Source organism: Lampetra planeri, chromosome 24 (assembly GCF_965212315.1).
Source record: "Lampetra planeri chromosome 24, kcLamPlan1.2.h2, whole genome shotgun sequence".
NCBI classification, from domain to species: Eukaryota; Metazoa; Chordata; class Hyperoartia; order Petromyzontiformes; family Petromyzontidae; genus Lampetra; species Lampetra planeri.
Window position 1 is genome coordinate 1,252,229 of NC_136130.1, and position 22,691 is coordinate 1,274,919.

Genomic DNA, 22,691 nt, shown 5'->3' on the forward strand with positions numbered 1-22,691 from the left:
CTCTGGAAGGATTATTACACTGGTGTCAGAAGTAATTCTGCGACTGTTGGACGATCGTCAAGATGTCTAAACAACTCAGAAAAAAGAACCTGCCCGTGCCTCTGTCGGAGGAAGAGGCCGAGACGGAGGAGGATGAGCTGTTGGGAGCTACACCCCTGGTGCCGCCGACTGACGACGCTCGCCTCGACGCCTCTCAGCGTCGACCGCGGGAAGATGCGACCACCGCAGGACCGAGAGACGAATGGCGGCTGATGGCGGAGCAGATTGAGTCGTTGCGCGCAATTCTGCTAAGCCTGGTGACCGCGGTGGCGTCCTCACCAGCCGTGGGTCGCCAGATCGCCGATCAGCTGGACGCCGCGGGAAGGGGTCCTGCTATGGAAGCGGGACCCGCCATTGCTCCTGCCACGCGGGAGGACGCCGTCGTCTTGGGTGGGGCGGCTGCGCCGGAGTCGTCGGCTGCCATTTTGGGCGCGCCTGCTACCACGCGGCCGCCGGACGCCATTTTGTCTGCACCGAGCGGAGAGCGGGAACGGCGGCCGGAGACGCCCGCGGCACGCGCCTGCCACCGCGGACATCGCCTTCCACAAATAAAAGAATTTATCGCCGGGGGCGATTGGAGTGCTTTTACGTGGCGCTTCGAGTCGGCTTTTAGATCTGTCAACTGGACGGAGGAAGAAGCGCTGGGAGCGCTACCTACGCTGCTCGATGATGTGTCTCTGGGAGTCTTCCGCTCCATTCCGGCGTCCAAGAAGAAGACACTGCAGGATGCGTTCACAGAGATGGCGGAATTTTACGACCCGCCGACATCGGCCACCAGAAAATTTATGTCGCGTCGCCGGGCACCGGAGGAATCGCCGTTGGCCTATCGGGGGGCGTTGATGGCGATGGCCATGGCCGCCTACCCCGACGCAACGGCCGAGCATTTGGATCCACTCATCCTTTCCCGCATGCTGGAGTTGTCTCAGGAGCTCAACATCTCTCTACCAGTGTGCGGCCACGAACCGCTTTCATCGCGGTGGGTGGCGCGCTGCCTGGACGCTAAGTTTAATCTCAAACGGTGGGACCAGATGGCGGCGTGGACGGGGAAACCCGAGATCGACGGGCCGCCTCTGGGGTGGTCTCCGCGACTGGTTGTCCACTGCTCCGACGACTCGGGCGACGACGACATGCTGGCTGCTGCTGTCCCGCGTAGGATTCCGGGCCGGCGGCTGCGCGACCAGCGGGACGACTACACGGCCCGACCGCGTGCGAGGGCCGGGTCGTCCGACCACCGGCCGACGTCGGCGCGTGTTTTAAGTGCGGCAGACGGGGCCACTTCGCCCGTGACTGCCGCTGCCGACCTCTGCTGTCGCCTCCTCCGCCAAGGGGACATCCATCTCCTCTACCTGCCGCGGAACTGCAACAACCTCGGGCGAGTCGGCACAAATCGGACACCCGGCAGGTCGTGTCACATCACTCATCCACTCGCACTCATTCTTACACTCCTAAGGCCGATTTTACTTCTCCTGCTCCATTGACACGCTCTGCTACACAGTGGAAGAAATTGGCTCGCAGGATTGTGGCTGCGGCGTCGGGCTCGTCGACGGTACGTGGTACCATCGACGGCGTTGACGTCCGTATCTTGGTGGACACTGGCGCATCGGCTACCATCATTTCGGATGTAATTTTTCATTTGTTGTCCATTCCTGCGTCGAGAATACGCAAGGTTAATGATGCGTGTGTTGCCGTCAATGGGGGGAGCATGGGTATCTGTGGACAGGTGGATGTGCGCATCGCTATCGGAAATATTACCACCGCAGGACCTGTGCTAATTTCTCGCTCGCTAGCTGTTCCATGCTTGTTGGGGACGGATTTCCTGCGCCGGATGCCGTTGCGAATACGGGTCGACCAGGACTGTTTGGAAATGCCGGGGGGTCGTAGGATGGCGTTCCTGCCTTCCCTGCTGGCCAAGGCGCCTACAGGTAACGCAGTTACTGCTGCAGTTGCGGCTACGGTGGAAGTTCCATCGGGAGCGCAAATGCTCATTCCGCTACGTTACCGAAAACCGCTTCAAATGGGAAGGGGTGCGAAAGGCGTGCTATTATCCCCATCGAATTCCGTATCGAAATCTTTTTCTTTGGCGGCGGCACAAACGATTGTGCGCCCAGGTCAGGCACCTTTCATACAGGTCTTGAATGGGGGACCTGATCGTGTTGTTGTTCCGGAGGGATCGGTGCTGGCTCACGCCACTACCGATTTCGCCTCTTGTGAAAAACCGCCGCGCGCTCGGATGCCTGCTGATGGGTCTCCGCATGATCGTTCACAAGAACGTTGGATCGCGGATTTATGCGGAGAGAATTCTTCCTTGTCAAATGAACATAGGAACGCCTTGCGTTCGCTGTTGCTGCAGTACGCTGATGTGTTCAGCAGGAATGATTTGGACCTCGGACGCACATCGCTTTTGTCGCACCATATTGAAACCGGTGCATCGCCACCAGTCTGTATGCACCCTCACCGCATGAGCCCGGCGGAAAGGGAACACGTGCGTGGGGCGGTAGATGAATTGCTGGCGGCGGATATTATCTCGCCATCCAATAGTCCTTGGGGCGCGCCCGTCGTTTTGGTTAAGAAAAAAGATGGTGGTACGAGGTTTTGCGTTGATTTCCGCCGGTTGAACAAAATCTCGGTAGCGGACGCGTACCCCTTACCGAGGATGGATGACTCATTGGATGCTTTATCGGGTGCTAAATTCTTTTCCACCCTTGACCTGTCCTCGGGCTTCTGGCAGCTTCCCCTCGATGACGAGTCAAAACCCAAAACGGCATTCCGCACGCCGCAAGGCCTCTTTGAATTTAATCGGTTGCCGATGGGCCTGAACGCGGCTCCGGCCACGTTTCAGCGGCTCATGGAATTGGTGTTGGCGGGACTGCAGTGGGAAACGTGCCTCATATATCTAGACGATATAATTGTCTTTAGCCGCACGTTCGAGGAACACCTCCAACGCCTTGAGACAGTTTTTCAAAGAATGCGTGCGGCTGACCTTAAGTTTAAACCGAGGAAATGCCACCTCCTGCAACACTCCGTCCGTTACCTGGGTCATATTGTCAGTTCGGACGGCGTATCCACTGACCCTCTGAAAACGAAGTGTGTACGTGAGTGGCCCACACCCACTTCAGTGGGTGATGTTCGGCGGTTTATTGGATTCGCTTCCTATTATCGCCGCTTCGTTAAGAACTTTGCGACGTTGGCAAAACCATTACACGTTCTGACTGGCAAAAATCAAAGGTTTAAATGGGGGGCGGATGAAGAAAGTTCCTTTATGGCACTTCGGGACCACCTCGCCACGGCGCCTACGTTAGATTACCCAGATTTTTCACAGCCGTTCATCCTTGATACGGATGCTAGTGATATCGGCATTGGGGCCGTTTTGTCGCAACGTAAGGATGGGGTTGAGAGAGTGGTGGCGTATGGCAGCAGGGTTCTGTCCCCTGCGGAAACGCGATATTGCGTGACAAGGCGGGAACTTTTGGCAATTGTCCATTTTGTTCGATTGTACCGCCCGTACCTGTATGGACGGAAATTCCTGGTCCGCACTGATCATGCGGCTTTGCAATATTCCCTCAAATTGGATCAGCCGTCAGGCCAATTGGCCCGGTGGTTGGAATCGTTACAGGAATTTTCCTTCGATATAACGTACCGAAAGGGAGCCCGTCATGCGAACGCTGATGCGCTCTCAAGGCTGCCGCCAGTTCCTCCGTGCACTTGCCTGACGGGCACGCACCGCTGCGCCGCACCGCCCACGTCGCCCTGCCTGGTTATGGGGGCGATAGCGAATGAGGACGACGCAGGGGCGAAAGCGAAGGAGGAGGACCAGCAGGTGTCGGTGGACACCGATGACACCTTACGGCTGCCGCACGCGGTCTGGTTGCGCGAGCAGGAGGCCGATGCCTCGCTGTCTCCACTACGTAAATTGGTTGGTAAACAGAAATCGCAATTGGCGGGCTGGAAGTGGCAGATGTTCCGGGGTAAGTCGGGATTGCTAATGTGTACCGACGGGGTGTCTGACCGACCACGCTTGGTGGTGCCTACTTCGCTTCGCTACGACCTGCTCCGTGCTCTGCACGCTGATAAGTTGATGCACCTTGGCGTCCAAAAGACTGTGGCCGCGATGCAAAAGGATTTTTTCTGGGCCGGTATGACGGCGGACATCAATGATTTTGTCCGCTCGTGCCATGACTGTGCGAAAAGGAAGCCGCCTCGGAACCACTATGTACCACCGTTGCGTTCCATTGAAGTGTCCCGTATTAACGAATTAGTGGCTCTCGACATTCTGGGGCCCTTTCCCCCGTCGGCTAGGGGCAATAAATACCTTCTGGTCGGGGTGGAATATTTTTCTCGATGGCCGATGGCCTGGCCTCTGCCCGACCAAACGGCAGCGTCCATCACCGACGCTTTCTTGAACGGGTATGTCATGGACAAGGGGGCACCTGAAAGGCTGCTCACAGATCAAGGCCGGAATTTCTCCTCTAAATTGCTTAGGGAAGTTTGTGACGCGCTGGGTACAAAGAAAGTTCGCACCTCCCCATACCATCCACAAACAGATGGTATGGTGGAACGATTCAACCGTACCCTTTCCGCTATGCTTTGTCACACGGTCAGTGAAAAGCAAACCGATTGGGACTTGCACATACCAGGCGTCTTGGCGGCATACCGCATGGTTCCGCACACGTCCACGGGATACTCACCGTTTTTTTTTATGTATGGCCGTGAAAATGTTCCACCCATCGATGTGCAACTGGGTACGCCGAGTAAACAACCGTCCCGCTCCCTGCCTGACCACGTGCGTGACTCGCTTGAACGAGTAACGGAAGCGCGAGAGGCTGCCCGGTGTGCGACGGCCCGTGCTCAGGCAAGGAACGAACGGTACGCGCGTCGATCGCATACTCGCATGCCTTGGTCAGTGGGAGACCTGGCGTGGCTCCACTGCCCCCAGGTACCGGCGGGCACATCCCCTAAACTGCACAGGCCATGGCGGGGGCCTGTGACGCTCGTAGACGTTCGGAACTCGCAAAGTATCCGCGTTCAATACGGCAAACGTCGGTGGTATGTTCATTCCTCGCGACTTAAACCCTATGTGGACGCGCGTGTCGGTCCTTCATCCCCAATGGCTGACCTGCCGGGTTCTGCTGGGCCGACTACGCCGCTTGACATGCCCGTTGATCCCAGGGGGGACTGTGTTGTGCCTCCTGCAGATGAACAGGTTCTGAGGGCTGAGGAAACCCCCGCTGCCCCCCCTCCAACGGGGCCCGCCCTGGACGTGACCAAGCACCAACAACCGACTTCTTCTTCGAGCCTGCCACCTCCTGTCCATCCGGAAGCAAAGCGACCTTGCGCTGGGAGCGGAGAGGGTCCCGCGTCGCGTACGCGGTCGAAATCTCTTCCGTTTCGTTAACGTTTGATCGTTTCGCTGATCCCTGTCGTTACCGCGCTGCAGGGGCGCCCTAATGTATGTTGTGATTTTGTTTTATTATTATGGGTGACTGTTTTAAATGTTGTTAGGCGCGGGAACGCCGGTTCACCCTTAAATTGTTAAACGCACCTTGGTGCCCTAATAAGATGTTGCGGAATTGGTTCTTCACCCTTTTCCCAGCCGAGACGGCTAAATCTTTTTTCACCGGGGGGGGGGGGGGGTGATGTAATAACAGCCATAGAGGGTTCACGTGGGGATTGGCTTGCCGGTCCTGCTTGTAGCCAATAAGGGTTGAGATAGGGACCATGGACCATGCGTCATCACGACAGGTCATCAGGAGTGATTGGCCTAGCCATTCGGGGCCCCAGCCAATGGGGAGCCGGATGAGGGGCGTAGTCCCGGGATTGACAGGGAACCATCGAGAATGGTCAAAGCTGTCCATGTACGATTGGCTGGGGGAACCACGTGACGAAGGTATTAAGAGCGAGTGGAGGGGAACGATCGGGAGCAGACTGAAACTGACAAGAGCAGGGTCACGCGCGGACGGGGGCTGGGATTGCCACGTGCGCGGTGGGGACTTAGTGCGTGGTCTGTCCTCTCTCCGTTGTCTGCCAGCAACGGAGAGTGAGTGAGCAAAGTGTATTATGGAGTGGAAATAAAAGGACCGATTCCGAATACCGTCTCTGGAAGGATTATTACACTACTATAGAGGCACGAGATATTACTCACTCTGTTGTATGTAGGGTGTTTAGGTATATGTGCCTACGCGGGGGTAAAAATATTTTCTGAGGGTGGCGGGGGGGTCAAGAATTTTCGGAGACCTTTTAGATCAACTATTTACCATCTTTTTTGACTTATAATTTTGTTGACGGACAAATGGACAGACAAACCGCATGCTTAGTATTTGTGTATATATGTTATGTTTTTAAGTTTTGAGACGTTTTGAAATATATTTTTTCCCACGGGCAACGCCAGGTACTTGCCGCTAGTATGTATGTCCTGCCCAAGCTTACTTATTTTTCTTCATAGCTTTGATGCCTCTAACTTGCGTATCTGGTATGTAATAAAAAACAGATGCTGCTTTGTGCCGCTCGCTTCTCCTTGCTCATGCTTTTCCCCTCTCTTCCCTCCCTTCTCATTACCCTGATATCTTGACCCAGTGACGACTCCACCTTAAGTCCTTGATGCAGAAAAATGTTGTGACAAAACAGAGGTTGTGCTTCTTGGCTCTGTGCACCCAACTTAAGCTCATCACCCACAGTAAAAAAACGTTGGTGGCATCCATGACCCTGCTTTGAAGTTTGAAGGCTATATGAAAAGTGTAATTTTGAAGTAATTTTTCATCTTCAAAATATTGTCAGCACGAGATCATGCTTGACCACCTATTATGCAGATAATTTGGATAATGCATGTCTTCTCTCGGGTCGATTATTGTCGCGCCCTCTTGTTCGGCATGCCTCCTGCAAGAGTTCTCAATAGGCTGCAATGTTTTCATAATGCAGCTTGCCTGACTTCTGTCTATAACCGCTTCATTCAAATATATCACACATGTTCTGGAATCTCTACTTTGACTCTTGGTGAATCTTAGAATCGACTCTGAGATCGTGTTACTAGCCTAAAAAGCACCCACCTACCAATGGGACTTTTTGAATCCCAGTATTCTATCTCACAATCTACATTTCATGAATTCAAGTCTTCTCTGCATCCCAAAGATGAGACAGCACTCCAAGGGTGATTGGGCCTTCTGCTGTGGTTCCCCATCTGTGGAATGCTGTTGTATATGTAGGGATATGAAATGTAGATAAAAATTAATAAAAAAAATAATAAAGTAAAAAAAAAAGCGTGAATCGCATAAATTATGTTAATGTATGTAATTATATGCATAAATTATGATAATAACGGAGATAATCGTCGTAATTTATGCAGATGCTTGCAATTATGTTAATGTATGCAGTTATGATAATTAAGCTTAGCTTCGTCATCCAGAGTTGTATCAATCGGGATAGACGATTATCTTTCATTAAACATTTACTGATTATCTTAGTGTGTTTATGTTATGTTAGGTCTCCAAATTCATATCTCAACGCAGGTTACAGCTCTTATAAATAAGACAGTTTTGCATGGACTGGGAAAGAAGCACTCGAACACTTGGTGTTAAGCAATTGTAATTCTAAACAAACATATGACACTCTAATATGCAAAGGCAAAAGTATACGTCAATAGATTCATCGGCAAGATTATATTTGTTGACAAAATGTTTGAGACTATGGTGGGTGGGTGCGTGTGTTTGTGGGAGAGCGTATCTGGCTCTGCTTTAATTCTATGACAAAGAAACAGGTTTGACACGATATTCTCTCTCTGTAAACGTGTCGATTCGTAATGAGGATTTTGAGAGTTTTAGATGGCATCGACGAATCTATTGGTCATTTATGCGATAAGAGAAACAAGTGAAAAGGCAAGAGAAAAAAAACTTCACACTCTTATAACCAACGGATTCTTAATCACACGATGGGCCACGATCCTCACGGCCAGCTGGTGTTCAAACTTTATAATTAGTTTTCTGATGATTGTCTATGGTCGGTCTCAATGTGAGAGAGGTGGATTGTCTCATGGATAAATTCTTGCATGCCCTGGGGAATGTAGATGTGTGTGTGTGTATGTGCTTCCTTGGGTTTGTGAGTGGGAGAGGTGATACGACCGACTCGGAGATTTCCTCTCGCCTGTGCGGGTTGCAGCCGCGACTTTCTCCGCTGGGAGATGAGCGGCGTCGGCGGTGCTCGTTCTCTGTAGCTGACAGCGCGGTGGCTCGTTCTCTGTAGCTGACGGCGCGGTGGCTCGTTCTCTGTGGCTGACGGCGCGGTGGCTCGTTCTCTGTAGCTGACGGCGTGGTGGCTCGTTCTCTGTAGCTGATGGCGCGGTGGCTCGTTCTCTGTAGCTGACGGCGCGGTGGCTCGTTCTCTGTAGCTGACGGCGCGGTGGCTCGTTCTCTGTAGCTGACGGCGGGGTGGCTCGTTCTCTGTAGCTGACGGCGCGGTGGCTCGTTCTCTGTAGCTGACGGCGCGGTGGCTCGTTCTCTCTCTCCACTGCTGGATGACGAGTCGGTTCTCGTTGGTGCTGGTCGATCCGTGTGTGTGTATTAAACACACGGCGCATGCGCTGGCGCTGTCCTCTTCCTCACGGCCGTTTGATCAGGCTTTCTCCACTGCTTCGTGCTCTCTGCTTTGCTCGCTTGGTCGACGCTTGGCGATTTCCGCCCTTTCTCCAGGTTGCTTGCTGGTTGTCGCTCTGGCGATGAACGATGCTTTCGTTCGTTGCTGGGTGGACGTTGGATGTCTTCGTTGGCTCGAGAATGATAACTGGAATCTCCGTCAGTTTCACTCGCAGCTCGGCGGCTCAGTGTAGCGATTCTTCTTAGGTGGTGCAGACCTCAGCTTGTCAATGCACGTCGCTACTCCGCGAACATCGCCATTCTGGATGACGAGAGAGCTCCTTCGTTGGCGGTGACGAGACGAGGTGAGGGGCTGAGCCCCGGTGGGACGCTGACCCCCCGGTGGTATATCGTTGTTGGGATTGTGCCTTGGCTTATATCGGGAAAATCCACTCTGTTTTTTTTCCGAGTTCAAAAGGCCGGAACCATATAATTATATTCTTAGGTTTTTTCGGTAAAGTCACGTAGGTAAAAAATTAAAATTAATTAAAGTAAAATATAATTATTTTTTGTTTGTGTGCGTGGACACAGCTGCGTCCGTGTGTGTCGTGTGTGTGTCCGTGTGTGCGATTTATTGGAGGAATAAAGTTCTTCAAAGAAGCGGCTGTCCGTAATAATTCTGGAAAGAGGGGGGGGGGGGTTTCCTCGCGAAACGGCGTTACATATGAGTCATCAGGCTAAACCAGACTGACGATTCCCGACGCACCGAGATTTACTAAATCATAATCAACGTTTTGGGTTTGGATTATGAATAATATTGGTCGCGAAAGCCTACGCGTTAAGCGAGTTATATAATCCCTTCCCTCGCTCTGGGCGTTATCCTTTGTTTCACACAGCTTTAAGCTGTTCGTTTGGTTTGGAAGTTAAAATGAGACATTTTACTGCTTTGTATAATTGTGATTTGATTGTAAGTGATTCAAGGTATGTTGTATCCGTGTTCACGGTATTTCCATCGTGGTTTGATTTATTTATGAGGAGATGTTATTTGCTCGTGTGCGCAAATCTTGCTGTCCGTGCTGCGGGAAGACAAAGACGGTCGGGCTCCCTTTCCCTGGAGTGTTACATGTTGGTTAGTTATGATAGACTTCTCCGCCCTTAACTCTCCTAGGAGATCCTCTCTAATTTCATACTTATTATTTGGTTTTGTGTTTATTCACGATTTGTGACTTAGCCTGTTATTATTTTTATCTGATATCCCGGGGCTAGGGAATTTGTTTTTGGCTTAGGAGCGACTCTGACTGCCATAATTATTCTTTGATGCTTCGGTCAGGCCGCGTAGAGAATTATTAAAGGTAAATAATATCAGTATTGAATTCACAAATGAGGACTCACGACCCCCTGGTGCAGACTGTAGTCTGGTTTTCAATTGGAGTGAGGATAGATAATGTTTGCTTAATCTTCATGGCTAAGTTGGTAACTTTGTTTAACTAATATGGCTCAAAAACCCGTCTGTTTGCTTCCTTGTTGCCAATTTTTTTTCTTTTAACCAAAAATAAGAATAATTATGTATGTCTCGTGGCGCCTATTGCTTGTATTGTGAGGGGGCCTTTTGTAGTGTGGGTATGGTTTTAGCACCCTTTTGCAATTCCCCCCCCCCCCACCCTTTTCTTCTTGTGTGCAATTCGGGGAAGGTTTATGACATTTTATGGCTGTCTCTTTCATGCTCTCTGGCCTTTTGAAGCGATGTGTGCGTGCATCTGCCCGTGGAAGCGGGGAAACAGGTTTTTTTCCCTTTGTTTGCTACCAAGTTTCCCCCGTGTCTATTAAAAAAAATGTTATTGGCAGAATTATTCTTAATATTAATTTTTGAAAAAGGGGCATATACCCAACAATGCCCTCCCCAGCCATATTCGTGATTTGGGCATTGTCGATGTTATTAAGTCACGATTGAAAACTGACGTCCATACTATTTCGTTGGAACACTAGACCAATTACTTAGGGCAAAGTATGAAATGTTGACATTTTCACATGTGTAGTGACGTAAATGATGTCACTATAGTGTTAGCACCAGTCACTATCATAGGAGTGCTGCGCCTGGAACCTCACAAGGAGGCTCGAGAGACACGTGGCAGGGAGCCGGGAGCTTCTGACATGATCCAGAAGGGGGCGTGGCCGAGGACGGGGCGAGGCCGCGGCCGGGGGAATAAAGGGGGAGCCCGACAGGGATCGAGGCTCGTCTGTGGGATCGTCCTGGGGTCCCGCCTCTATTCACTCCTCGATATTCGATCTGGGTCTTCGCTCGGCATCGTGGGTCAGGCAGCGTGTGTGCTGACTGACCCATTCGTTAATAGTTAACCCGCAAAGCACATCGTAAACAGTGTAGCCACACCTAACTATAGAACCCAATGCGGTTAGAGTTACACGTTGGGGAAGTTGTTAAATTAACGTGTTGCCTTCAACTCCAGTGTGTGCACCTCCGTACAGCACACTACACATGTGTAATGGGTTCCGGAGACACTTGTAGAGGTAACTTCTTTATTACAACACAACACTCCAACAGTCCTGATACTCTGTTACAGCCTAGGTACACAGCCTAGGTACACAGCTTAGATACTCTACTCTGGCTACGCTCTGGAACTCGCCCTCACAAGGTCGTAGAGTCGGGAGTTCCAGAGTCCCACCACTCTCTCTCACAACATCCCAGGGTCTTCAGATGGCTGGTCGTGGGTCTTGGGTCTTGAGTTACAACTCGCCCCGATTGTCTAGGGAGCTCCCCTTTTTATGCCTAGTCCAAAGAGGGGTGGGGCCGTGTGCGCCACCAGACATCCCACAGAGCACACACAGCCCCCCCCCCCCCCGTTGGTGGCGCCAAAAGGCTTAAGCGCCTGGGAACCCAACGCCTGGCGCCCAGAGGCTTAAGCGTCTGGACCCCCTGGGAACCCAGCGCCTGGCGCCCAGAGGCTTAAGCGTCTGGACCCGCCCGGGAACCCAGAGCCCCCAGCAGCCCCTCCCTTCTTATGTCACTACATTACCCCCCTCTACGTAGCCTCCAGCCGACCCGGCTGTCAAAAAAAAAATACAATTGTACAATAAATTATTTGTAAACCATCAGAATGAGTGTGTGACAAATCAAGAAAAAAAAATGAGAAGAAAGCGCCTCTCCCCCTCCTGTGGTCACTGATGCAGAACAACACTTTATAAACACATATATGCAGGATGAACGCACGCCCCAATCGCCCACTATACATGATGGCAAGGTGAGTGGCGTCGCGTTGGGACGAGAGTTCGTGGGCGGGGGTCATGAAAATCGTTTGAGTTTTGAGCGAGTCCGAGTGGCAGGTCCATCGGTCGCGACGGAGGCGGGAGGGGACCGACGACCCGCTGTTGCGCTTGTGTCCTGGGTCGCTGATCCCGCGGGCAAGCTTGTTCCCGCTGGGTCGGCCGTGGCGGGTTTCATTCCCAAGGCACCTGAGGGCGGGACAGCGGGACCTGCCCGAGAGTTAGAAGCAGCATCATCGCGGCGCGGCTCGTCAGACATGTCGCGCTCTCGGCCCCGGAGAAGTGAAGGAGGTGTGTAGGGTTGAATGTAAGGTTTTAGACGTGACAGGTGCACGAACCAACGTCGCTTGCCATGCTGGATCCTGACACACTGCGGGCGGAGAACGCGAATAATAACCGGGCCTCTCCAAGGCTTAAGCAGTTTTGAGGAAGTAGCCAATGGTACCTGCGGGCAGTGGAGCCAGGCGCGGTCCCCTTCTACCCAAACGTGGCGGGACGTGCGGAGATTCCGCAACCGCTCGTTGGCAAGCTGACGGGCTTCTGAGTTATTTTGAGCAGCCTCCCGGGCATCCACGAGACGACGCACATTAGCACGGATGTGGTCGGCAATCTTAGCCTCAGGTGCGGGCTGTTTAATGTGCAATTGTACGTCGATCGGGGGGCAAACCTCCCTACCATACATAAGATAGAATGGCGAGTACCCCGTGGCAGCATGGGGCGCCATCTATAGGCGGCCAAGACACCAGGTATGTGGAGATCCCAATCAGTCTAAGACTCAGACACCTGGTGGCTTAGCATGGAGGTAAGTGTCCTATGTAATCGCTCGACCATACCCTCAGTCTGGGGGTGATATGGCGAGGTGCAAATTTTGTGTGTCCCTAGCAAGTTGCACACATCCCGTTGCTCCGCGGGCGACAGCACCCTGCTGCCATAGGTGACGACGCGCTCCACTCCATTAACAATTTGCGACAGCACCCCTCCAATTCCGGTGTTGCTGGTGTCTGTAGCCAGAATGAACGGAGTGGTAAAATCTGGATAAGACAGGGTAGGAGCATCGACCAGTGCTTTTCGGACGGCATTGAACGATGCCTGTTCTAACTCTCCCCAGCGGAATTTGACCCCTTTGGCCGTTAATGCGTGGAGGGGCTTCGCGATGGATGCGAATCCCGCAACAAATCGTCGATAATATGAGGCGAAGCCGATAAAACTCCGCACCTCCCCAACAGAGGTAGGAGTTGGCCATGAGCGCACGCAATTTGTCTTTTCGGGGTCCGTGGCAATTCCCGAGCGGCTGACAATATGGCCCAAATAACGAACCGAATCCCTCATGAGGTGGCACTTTTGCGGTTTGAATTTGAGGTTAGCCGCTCGCATTTTAAGGAAAACTGCCTTCAATCGCGTGAGGTGTTCATCAAAAGTTTTGCTGAACACGATTAGATCGTCGAGGTAGATTAGGCAAGAATCCCACTGGAGCCCAGCAAGGACCAGCTCCATCAGGCGCTGGAACGTCGCCGGGGCCGAGTGAAGACCCATGGGAAGTCTGTTGAATTGGAACAGTCCCTGTGGCGTGCGAAAGGCCGTCTTTGGTTTGGATGCGTCATCAAGGGGTAGCTGCCAAAACCCCGAGAGGAGATCCATGGTGGAGAAGTAGTGCGTACCTGCTAAGGCATCGAGCGACTCGTCCATCCTGGGAAGCGGGTAGGCGTCGGCCACAGAAATCTTATTAAGTTTCCTGAAGTCAACACAAAAGCGGAGGCTCCCGTCGTGCTTCTTAACAAGAACGATCGGCGCCCCCCATGGGCTATTTGATGGCGCAATGATATCGGCCGCCAACATATCGTTGACGGCCACCCGTACATGTTCCTTTTCGGCCGGGCTCAACCGGAATGGGTTTTGACGAATTGGAGCGGCATCACCCGTGTCGATGTGGTGGCTTAGCAATTTAGTGCAGCCAATGTCAAATTTGCTTTGACTGAAAACGACGGCGAAATCGCTCAGCCGCGTGCGTAATTTAGCATGCTGTAATGGTGACAAATCGGCAGAAGTGGAGCAAAGCGCGTCGAGCCATCCTGTGTCAGGACCTGGCTTGGCAACGGAAGAGGACTCGCCCCCTACGTGACCCACAATCACATCTTCTGGCGGGGCTGGCATCGCGTGAGCAAGCACCATTCCCTGACAGATAACGGCCGTTTCCAATCCCGCGTTAAGGACCTGGATAAAGGGGTCGTGGTCGCTTCGCACGAGCGTTTGTGCACACACGAGGTCCGACACCGACTCAGCTGAACGCGAAGGCCCGATCACAGCACCCCCCATGAACGCGTCGTAATCAAGGGGTTTACGAAACCGGAGGGGAACTAACATCTGAGAGCCGGGAGGAATGTGAATTGTGCACGCCGCCAACGCCTGCACCGTCGTAGATGCGGAGTGCAACCGAGTGGGTGTGGGTAGGAAGGGCATGCGTCGGCCGGAGGGGAGCTCAATACACCCTTTGTTAATGAGAATTTTAATGGGCATCTTCCCCAAGAAATCTGTTCCAAGGAGGCACGGAACGGCGAGGGTTGATGAGACCAAAATGGGCCCAACTAATTGGACGTCAGCAATGCGGATCTGAGCATTGATCCGTCCGGTGATGCCCAACGAACCCCCATTTGCGGCATAGCATGGCACATCAACTGGCTGCAAGGGACGGCATGTATCGGGCAGAATGTTATAAATTATGTCTGAAATGATGGTCGCCGACGCACCCGTATCGATCAACATACGAACATCAACGCCCTCGATGGAACCCACTACGGCAGAGGACCCTGCCGCCGCGGCAATGACCCTATGGGCCAACTCGGACCATTGACCTGGTCCGAGCGCCCGGTTGTTCAATGATGGGCCCGAATCCCCCTCCTCCGAAGCATGACCCCCCTGTGTGGTGTGAGGGTCCGTGCTTGTTGTAAGTGGGGGCCAAGAGTGCGAGGTGTCGTGACTTGCCTGGGTATGCTGAGGATACGGTGGTGGCCGAGGCGCCGGAGGTCCTGAAGTCCGGCGTCGGGGGACCCGGCAGCCGGACGCCACATGGCCCCGAAGGCCACAGTTGTGGCAGACGATGGACGCCCCGTCCTGGCGCGAGATTGGCCGGTCCCGCTGGTGGTGATCTCGCTGGGATCGCCAGTTGGACGATCCGCGATTTTCTGTTGCCGCGAAGGCCTGATGAGGCCCCGAATGCACGTCATAGGCTTGTGCATCAGGTGGGCCTGCACAGGCGGCGATGGTCGTGTCCTCATCGCAATGTAGGTGTGCTTGGATGCACCTGGCAGCACGTAGCGACGTGAAGTCGTCGTCGGCTGTCGGCATGGCAACTCGAAGCTGGCGGGCCAAGCTCATGAGCTTCTGCAGCACGAGTAACTCCACAGCGTCTTCATCCATGCGAGGGTAGGCAACCCGCGCCATGGCCAGTAGCGCGCTGCGGTACCCCATCGCCGACTCGGAGGCCTTCTTCCTCCTCGCATCGAAGCGGTGACGTGCTTCGGACGGGGGTCCATAAATCAGCCGCATCTGATGAAGGGCATCCGTGAGCGTGGCACGTTTCGCCCGTGGCACCGCAAGGAGTTCTGCGAGGGAGTCGTCGAGCATGGCCGGGAGGCCCTGGAGCGCTTCATACTCCGACCAGCCGGACGTCTCTATAAGAGAGACGAACCGGCGTTCGAATGCTGCCCACTCACCCCCCTCTGAAGAAAATGCCTTGAGTGCCGGCAGGCGTTGGTGGACGTGAGCCCCGCGCTCGTTGCCTGGCAACTCGGCTGAAGCTGGCTTCGCGTTCCCAGTGCTGTCACTCGGCGGTGAGGGACGCAGCACTGATGACGCGGCGTTGCTAGGTTGCAAACAGCTGTCACCCGGCGGTGAGGGACGCAGCGCTGATGACGCAGCGTCGTCGGGTTGGCCCACGCTGGGCCCGGAAGTGACGTCGCTTCCAGCGGTCATTGCTCCCCCGGCAGAAGTGACGACACACCCGGATGTATTTGCGGCGGGAACGGCTGCCATCTTTGTGTTGGAGCCGGCGGAATGGCGCGGCCGCTGCGCCGCCTCTCTCCCTCCTGTCTCCGCCTGTGAGCGACGCATGTCATCCAGGATGGAGACGGTGGCGTGGAGCAGCTCGGTGAGGCGAAGCAGCGTTTCCTCCATTGCTGCTCCCGACGCTGGAGGAGGATCGGTAGGTGTGGTGGACGACTGTTCAGCCGGCGGTGCGGCGTCGTTGTCGGCCCGAGTTGGCTGCCCCGTCGCCGCTTGCTCCTCAACATCGCCGTCAGGACTGAAGGTACGTGGCTTACTTCTTGTCTCCATTGCCACTTCTGACGCCAAATGTAACGGGTTCCGGAGACACTTGTAGAGGTAACTTCTTTATACTGGTAGGAACGAAGTGGACCAGACCAATAGATTAATGTGTCCGTCCGTCCGTCCGTCCGCGCCCGGCTGTCCGTCCGTCCGCGTCCGTCCGTCCGTGTATCAACATCGCCCCCTACTGCAAACACTTGGCATGACCCTGTCCGACAAGATGGCCGCCCGCTCCCCCTGCGATCTGTGAATTAAACAAGATGGCCGTCGCTTCCGGCGCATCACGGCAAAACTTTAAACTTCGCTTCAAAATTACTTTACTGAAACGCAGCACGTTTATTTAAAAAATTACTTTACTGAAACGCAGCACGTTTTTTTAACACAGAGACAAGAAACATTTATTAACACAGAGACGAGATACATTTAATCGCCTTATTTGTGCACGAAAAGCACGGCGCGAGGCCTAGTGCGGCAGGCTTCGCGAGGCCTAGTGCGGCAGGCTTATTAACACAGAGACGAGATACATTTAATCGCCTTATTTGTGCACGAAAAGCACGGCTTCGCGAGGCCTAGTGCAGAGGCTTCGCGAGGCCTAGTGCAGAAGGCTTCGCTAAGTCTACTGCAGAGAAGGCTTCGCGAGGCCTAGTGCAGTAGGCTTCGCGAGGCCTAGTGCGGCAGGCTTCGCGAGGCCTAGTGCGGCAGGCTTTGCGAGGCCTAGTGCGGCAGGCTTCGCGAGGCCTAGTGCGGGAGGCTTATTAACACAGAGACGAGATACATTTAATCGCCTTATTTGTGCACGAAAAGCGCGGCTTCGCGAGGCCTACTGCAGAGGCTTCGCGAGGCCTATTGCAGAAGGCTTCGCTAAGTCTACTGCAGAGAAGGCTTCGCGAGGCCTAGTGCAGTAGGCTTCGCGAGGCCTAGTGCGGCAGGCTTCGCGAGGCCTAGTGCGGGAGGCTTATTAACACAGAGACGAGATACATTTAATCGCCTTATTTGTGCACGATAATTTTTTCTTTAACTCTTCTATACCCGGTCGATATCCCTGTACCGGTACTAAGTATTATTCCTACCAGCCCACCCCGCAGGGTCCTGTTTACAACACAACACTCCAACAGTCCTGATACTCTGTTACAGCCTAGGTACACAGCCTAGGTACACAGCCTAGATACTCTACTCTGGCTACGCTCTGGAACTCGCCCTCACAAGGTCGTAGAGTCGGGAGTTCCAGAGTCCCACCACTCGCTCTCACAACATCCCAGGGTCTTCAGATGGCTGGTCGTGGGTCTTGGGTCTTGAGTTACAACTCGCCCCGATCGTCTAGGGAGCTCCCCTTTTTATGCCTAGTCCAACGAGGGGTGGGGCCGTGTGCGCCATCAGACATCCCATTGAGCACACACAGCCCCCCTTCCCCGTTGGCGGCGCCAAAAGGCTTCAGCGCCTGGGAACCCAACGCCTGGCGCCCAGAGGCTTAAGCGTCTGGACCCGCCCGGGAACCCAGAGCCCCCAGCAGCCCCTCCCTTCTTATGTCACTACACATGTAACAGCACTTTGTGTTCTTTTGAGGAAAAGTACTATATCAAAATAAACATTTATTTTGTATTATACTATCTTGTTCAAGATCTTTCCAATTTTCACGCTGTAATGAAAACTTTCTCAATTAATTTTAAGATAGTTCAGAATTATGTTTTTTTCTACTTTTTGTGAATTTCCATTAATCAGCTTCCTCTGTGCAACTTCATATTCCCATTGTTATGAAGTAGCTACCGTTAATTTGTGAACACCTTCGGTCTCTTGCAGTTTGCACATGAATTTAACAGAGCACCTCAATGCGGAGATTGTACTGCACACGATCACAGATGTCAACGTGGCATTGGATTGGATCCGATCCACATTCCTGTACATTCGGGCACTCAAAAACCCAAAGCATTACAGTAAGAAATGCATTTACAATTCAAAATCAAAACATACAATGTTCGCGTGACAGATAAAAAATAGTGTTGCCTCTTAAATAGCTATAGTGTACGATAGTATAATCACCAGGTTCAAATTATGCATAGGAAAGGAATAACAATTAACATGTATTGGAAAAGGTTGAGTTACCTATTCGTGCATTTATTTAAGAAAATTATTCAAGACCATACATTTTAAATGTGTTTTTAAGTAGTATAGGTATTTTGGAAGGATGTATATAGATGTGTATCTATCCTATTTTCAAAATGTATTTGAGTGAATGACACTTATTCGAATGAAACACAAATTAATGTAATGTATATTATATAGTTTTGTGTTGAACGAAGATCCATATCTAACAGAGAGGGCCCTTGCCTGTAAACATCTGGCATTGCTTCATACAATCCTGACGTGGCACTGAATTGCAAAACCGGTCCACAATTTTGATCCTAGGATGGAATGCGCATGATAAATTTGAATGGTTATTATAAAAATTATGCACTGGCAATAACGTTATGAGTAAAAAAAATACTGCATTTTTATGTGGCGAGACAGATATGTGAAGGAGGTAGTATTTCCTGCTTATATATGGACACTAAAACATTGTGTGAAACCATCTTTGGGTATTTTGAGCCATTATGCCTTTGCATAGATCAGCTATTGGAATATAAAACAGTAATCTTCGCTGTAATTATATTTCACAATGTTGGGTGCTTTCAAAAATATTATGAGCTGACTGGAGGAAATAACATGTTTTAATGTTATTAAGTACAAAGGACATAATGACAGTATATTTGCAAGGAGTAATGTTAAACATTCTGAAAATTTATATTTTGTTCGTTGACAGAAAGTGTTTCAATAGTTTTGACTTTTGACTATGACAAGATATTAAACTGTTAAAGCCGTTAAATTTTGATTTAAAGCTTTCGTGACTGCAGGGGTTCATCTTCTTGGTTCTTTCGGTAAAGTCACGTAGAAGGGAAGTAATAAAATAATAAAAATAAAACATAATAAAATTATTCTCACGACGTTTCGGCCACAACGCAAGCAGCCGTCCTCAGGTGAAAACCAGGTCCGTCGAGGCGACAGAGTCTGAATGAAACAGCACACGAGCTTGGAGCATATATATAAGCTGGGCGCCTTGACAAAGGAATTTGCATATCAGACTCTGTCGCCTCGACGGACCTGGTTTTCACCTGAGGACGGCTGCTTGCGTTGTGGCCGAAACGTCGTGAGAATAATTTTATTATGTTTTATTTTTATTATTTTATTACTTCCCTTCTACGTGACTTTACCGAAAGAACAAAGAAGATGTTAAAGCCGTCTTAAGTACATCTGAAGCGATGCATAAAAAGGCAGCATACTGAAAAATAAATGTACTCTGTATGAATCATTGATACAGAATTTCCCGCTGGTCTGAGCAAAGAGGACATTGAGAAGAAACTTCTGCAAGGTAGAGTGATATTAACACAATTTCACATCAAACTGTAATTTTGCTGGAATAATAGTAGACAATTTGAAACTAAGGGAAATATAATTGTATGCTTGTGTTATTCGTATGTTACTGTGCTTCCCCTGGTACTGATGCTTTACAGTACTTGTGAATTCCCTCCGATGGTCTCATTTTCCAAACTCTTACAACCTTGCTCAATTCAAGAAACCTATCTACTTGTTAGAAGAAAGAAAACTGAGAAGAAAACCCATATCCGCAGCCTCTGAAACAGCCACTTGGTCAATTCAAATTGTTCCTTATTTTTCAATTACATACAGCATAATTTCCAATGATTAAAATTGAGACAAATTGCTTTTTATTTAATTGTATTTGTTTAACGATCGTTATGTTAAAATAATTCAGCTGACAATATGCCTTCTTCCCATATCTGTCTCTCCCCATAAAATACAATCATTGTTTATAACATATCCGATCAGCCACACGGCCTTCTGGGAGTGAATATTTTCAGCAGCGTTGGTTTCAACGCAAGCAAAAATCTGGACCGGTCCCGACATTCAATGTATAAGCAGTCAGGCTTGTTTGAACCAATACGAGTGACCTGCTCGACGTTAAGAGGCAAGGATCTCCTCTGTTAGCTATGAATGTGTAAAGCATATTTTAGATTTTAGTGGAGAGACAAATATGAGAAGAAGGCATATTACCTGCTTAGTTTGTTGTATTGTCCACAACGATGTTACTGTTTATTTTGCATTATTTATTTCAGAACTATGCTTAGAGAGTTTGAACTCACTGGCAACTTTCAAGCTAATTTGTATGCAGAATGGAGATATTAAGCCAACAGGTAAATAATCCTTCCGCTTAAACAGCATACTATTACGTGTTTGTGTGTTTTATTTGTGATGAAAAAACATAATGTAATCTCACATTTTATTTGTATATAGCGTCTAGTGATTAACGCAAATTGCATCTCAAAACGTGCTGTAGAATTTGTAACATGCACTGTTTCCTAACGGAGCCACAGGGGTAAAACCACAGACAAGCAGGGGAGGCAGTGAGAACCTGCGCCAACAATTTCTCGAGCCCTGTGCTGCTATATTGGGATGTTTCGCCAATTTCATTAATGAGTGTCTGTGCATGTACCACGGTGTTATTGGGCCAAGATGCGCCGTTCCCATGCGGTAGCCGGCAATACCGGCCTCATGCCAATAGGGGGCAACAGAGGGGCTGAGCCCCAGTGCTGACAGTCTGTGGGCCATCGGGTCCAACGGTTACCCTCTGGAACAGTATGTAAAAGGGGCAGACCCCAGACCCCAGGAGGGGGGCTGGGGATGACATCATCCCCAGATCCTTCTCGAAGGTTCGAGAAGGTGTGGCCGGGGCGGAGCGAGCCAAGGCTCTGTGTAAAAGCCGGACCTCTGGACGGTCCCGGCAGTCGTCGTCTAGCTGAAGACAAGAAGCCTCCTAAAGACTGAAGAGCCCCAAGGGCAGAGCCGTACCCCTGGCAAGGGTCGGCTCGAAGCTATGCCAGTGAAGACTGAAGAGCCCGAGGGCAGAGCCGTACCCCTGGCAAGGGTCGGCTCCAGCTTATATACCAGTGAAGATTCAAGCTAAACTCACGGAGGACTTGTAGATTAGCCAATGAGAGGCGTAGCAGTCTGGAGAGTAACCTCCATCGTGTATTGGGTGTGAGGGGCCGTTACCTCTCTGTGTTAAGTGCTAATTGTTAAATAAAAACTGTGTTGCCTCAGAGAAGCCTTCTTCTAGTTATTCAACCCACTACACATGGAAAACCCCCACGTGTGCAAGGGGTAATAACTCAATATCCGTGCATATGGATACATGAATTTGCTGTACTGCCACACCCTGGCAAGCCAAGCATATGTCGATCTTGGCCACCTTGGGAAGAGAGTTTTACCAATTTGTGTTTGATCCACCAACCCTGTATTACAGGCATGCAGTATAGTCACCAACACCCTGGCATTTATTTCGATTTAAAGCTTTCGTGACTGCAGGGATTCATCTTCTTGGTTCTTTCGGTAAAGTCACGTAGAAGGGAAGTAATAAAATAATAAAAATAAAACATAATAAAATGAAATAATTCTCACGACGTTTCGGCTACAACGCAAGCAGCCGTCTTCAGGTGAAGACGGCTGCTTGCGTTGTAGCCGAAACTCTCACGACGTTTCGGCTACAACGCAAGCAGCCGTCTTCAGGTGAAGACGGCTGCTTGCGTTGTAGCCGAAACGTCGTGAGAATTATTTCATTTTATTATGTTTTATTTTTATTATTTTATTACTTCCCTTCTACGTGACTTTACCGAAAGAACCAAGAAGATGAACCCTGGCATTTAATTAAAGTTTTTTAATATGTGTTGCTATTTTAACAAAAATGGTTTTATATTGTACAGATGTTGGCAGATTGATGGCTTCCTACTACATCGCATTTGATACCATAAAGCTGTTTGGCACATTACAGGGCTCTGAAGCCATGCAAGACCTGGTAAGTAAGGTCACAGGCTTGGTTTCTCATTCTTCCATATCACCATCAACTTATGTCAACAAGGCTTACTGCGCAATGTCCCTTAGCAGAGGGAGAGCTCCCTGAAAGGGTTCATGACAACGCATTACAAGTAGTGACTGTAATTACGTTAACAGACAAGGATATATGTATATGACACGTATCAAACAACCACAATGACTTACAGCAGCGGATTTGACAAACGGCCGTGAATTGTTATTTTGTATAAACAAATTCATAAGCAGAAAAACAATTGTGCAGATAATTTAGCAGTTTTGGCATGTTTGGCGGTCATCATCATCATTGTATCTATACAGTACACCTTATTGGAGCAAGGATACCTTATTTTATTTTTACTTAAAAAGACAGACTTTTAGTTTATTACTGCATAAATCGTTGCTGACAATTCTATCAATAGGTGTGCTTCTGGCATAAGGTTCAACTAACACGTACATTTTAAGGCATAATCAATGCATTGTACAGCAGCATTCAGAGCCAAGTCAAAGTGATTTCCTGCTCAAATGAGCACTGAGGTGGTCCATCTACCGTTTACAGCCCTGAGACTATCGTGGAAA

The 22,691-nt window shown here is 50.6% G+C and overlaps 1 protein-coding gene across 1 annotated transcript in view; it reads left to right on the forward strand.

The window, feature by feature from the left end:
- Window positions 1–22,691, forward strand: part of HFM1 (helicase for meiosis 1) — a 79,446-nt gene that overhangs the window by 37,687 nt on the left and 19,068 nt on the right. Inside the window, exons 15-18 of the mRNA XM_078605786.1 lie at window positions 17,994–18,127; window positions 19,549–19,599; window positions 20,363–20,440; window positions 22,007–22,098. Coding sequence (XP_078461912.1) covers window positions 17,994–18,127; window positions 19,549–19,599; window positions 20,363–20,440; window positions 22,007–22,098 — 355 coding nt within the window. The remainder of the gene's footprint in view (window positions 1–17,993; window positions 18,128–19,548; window positions 19,600–20,362; window positions 20,441–22,006; window positions 22,099–22,691) is intronic.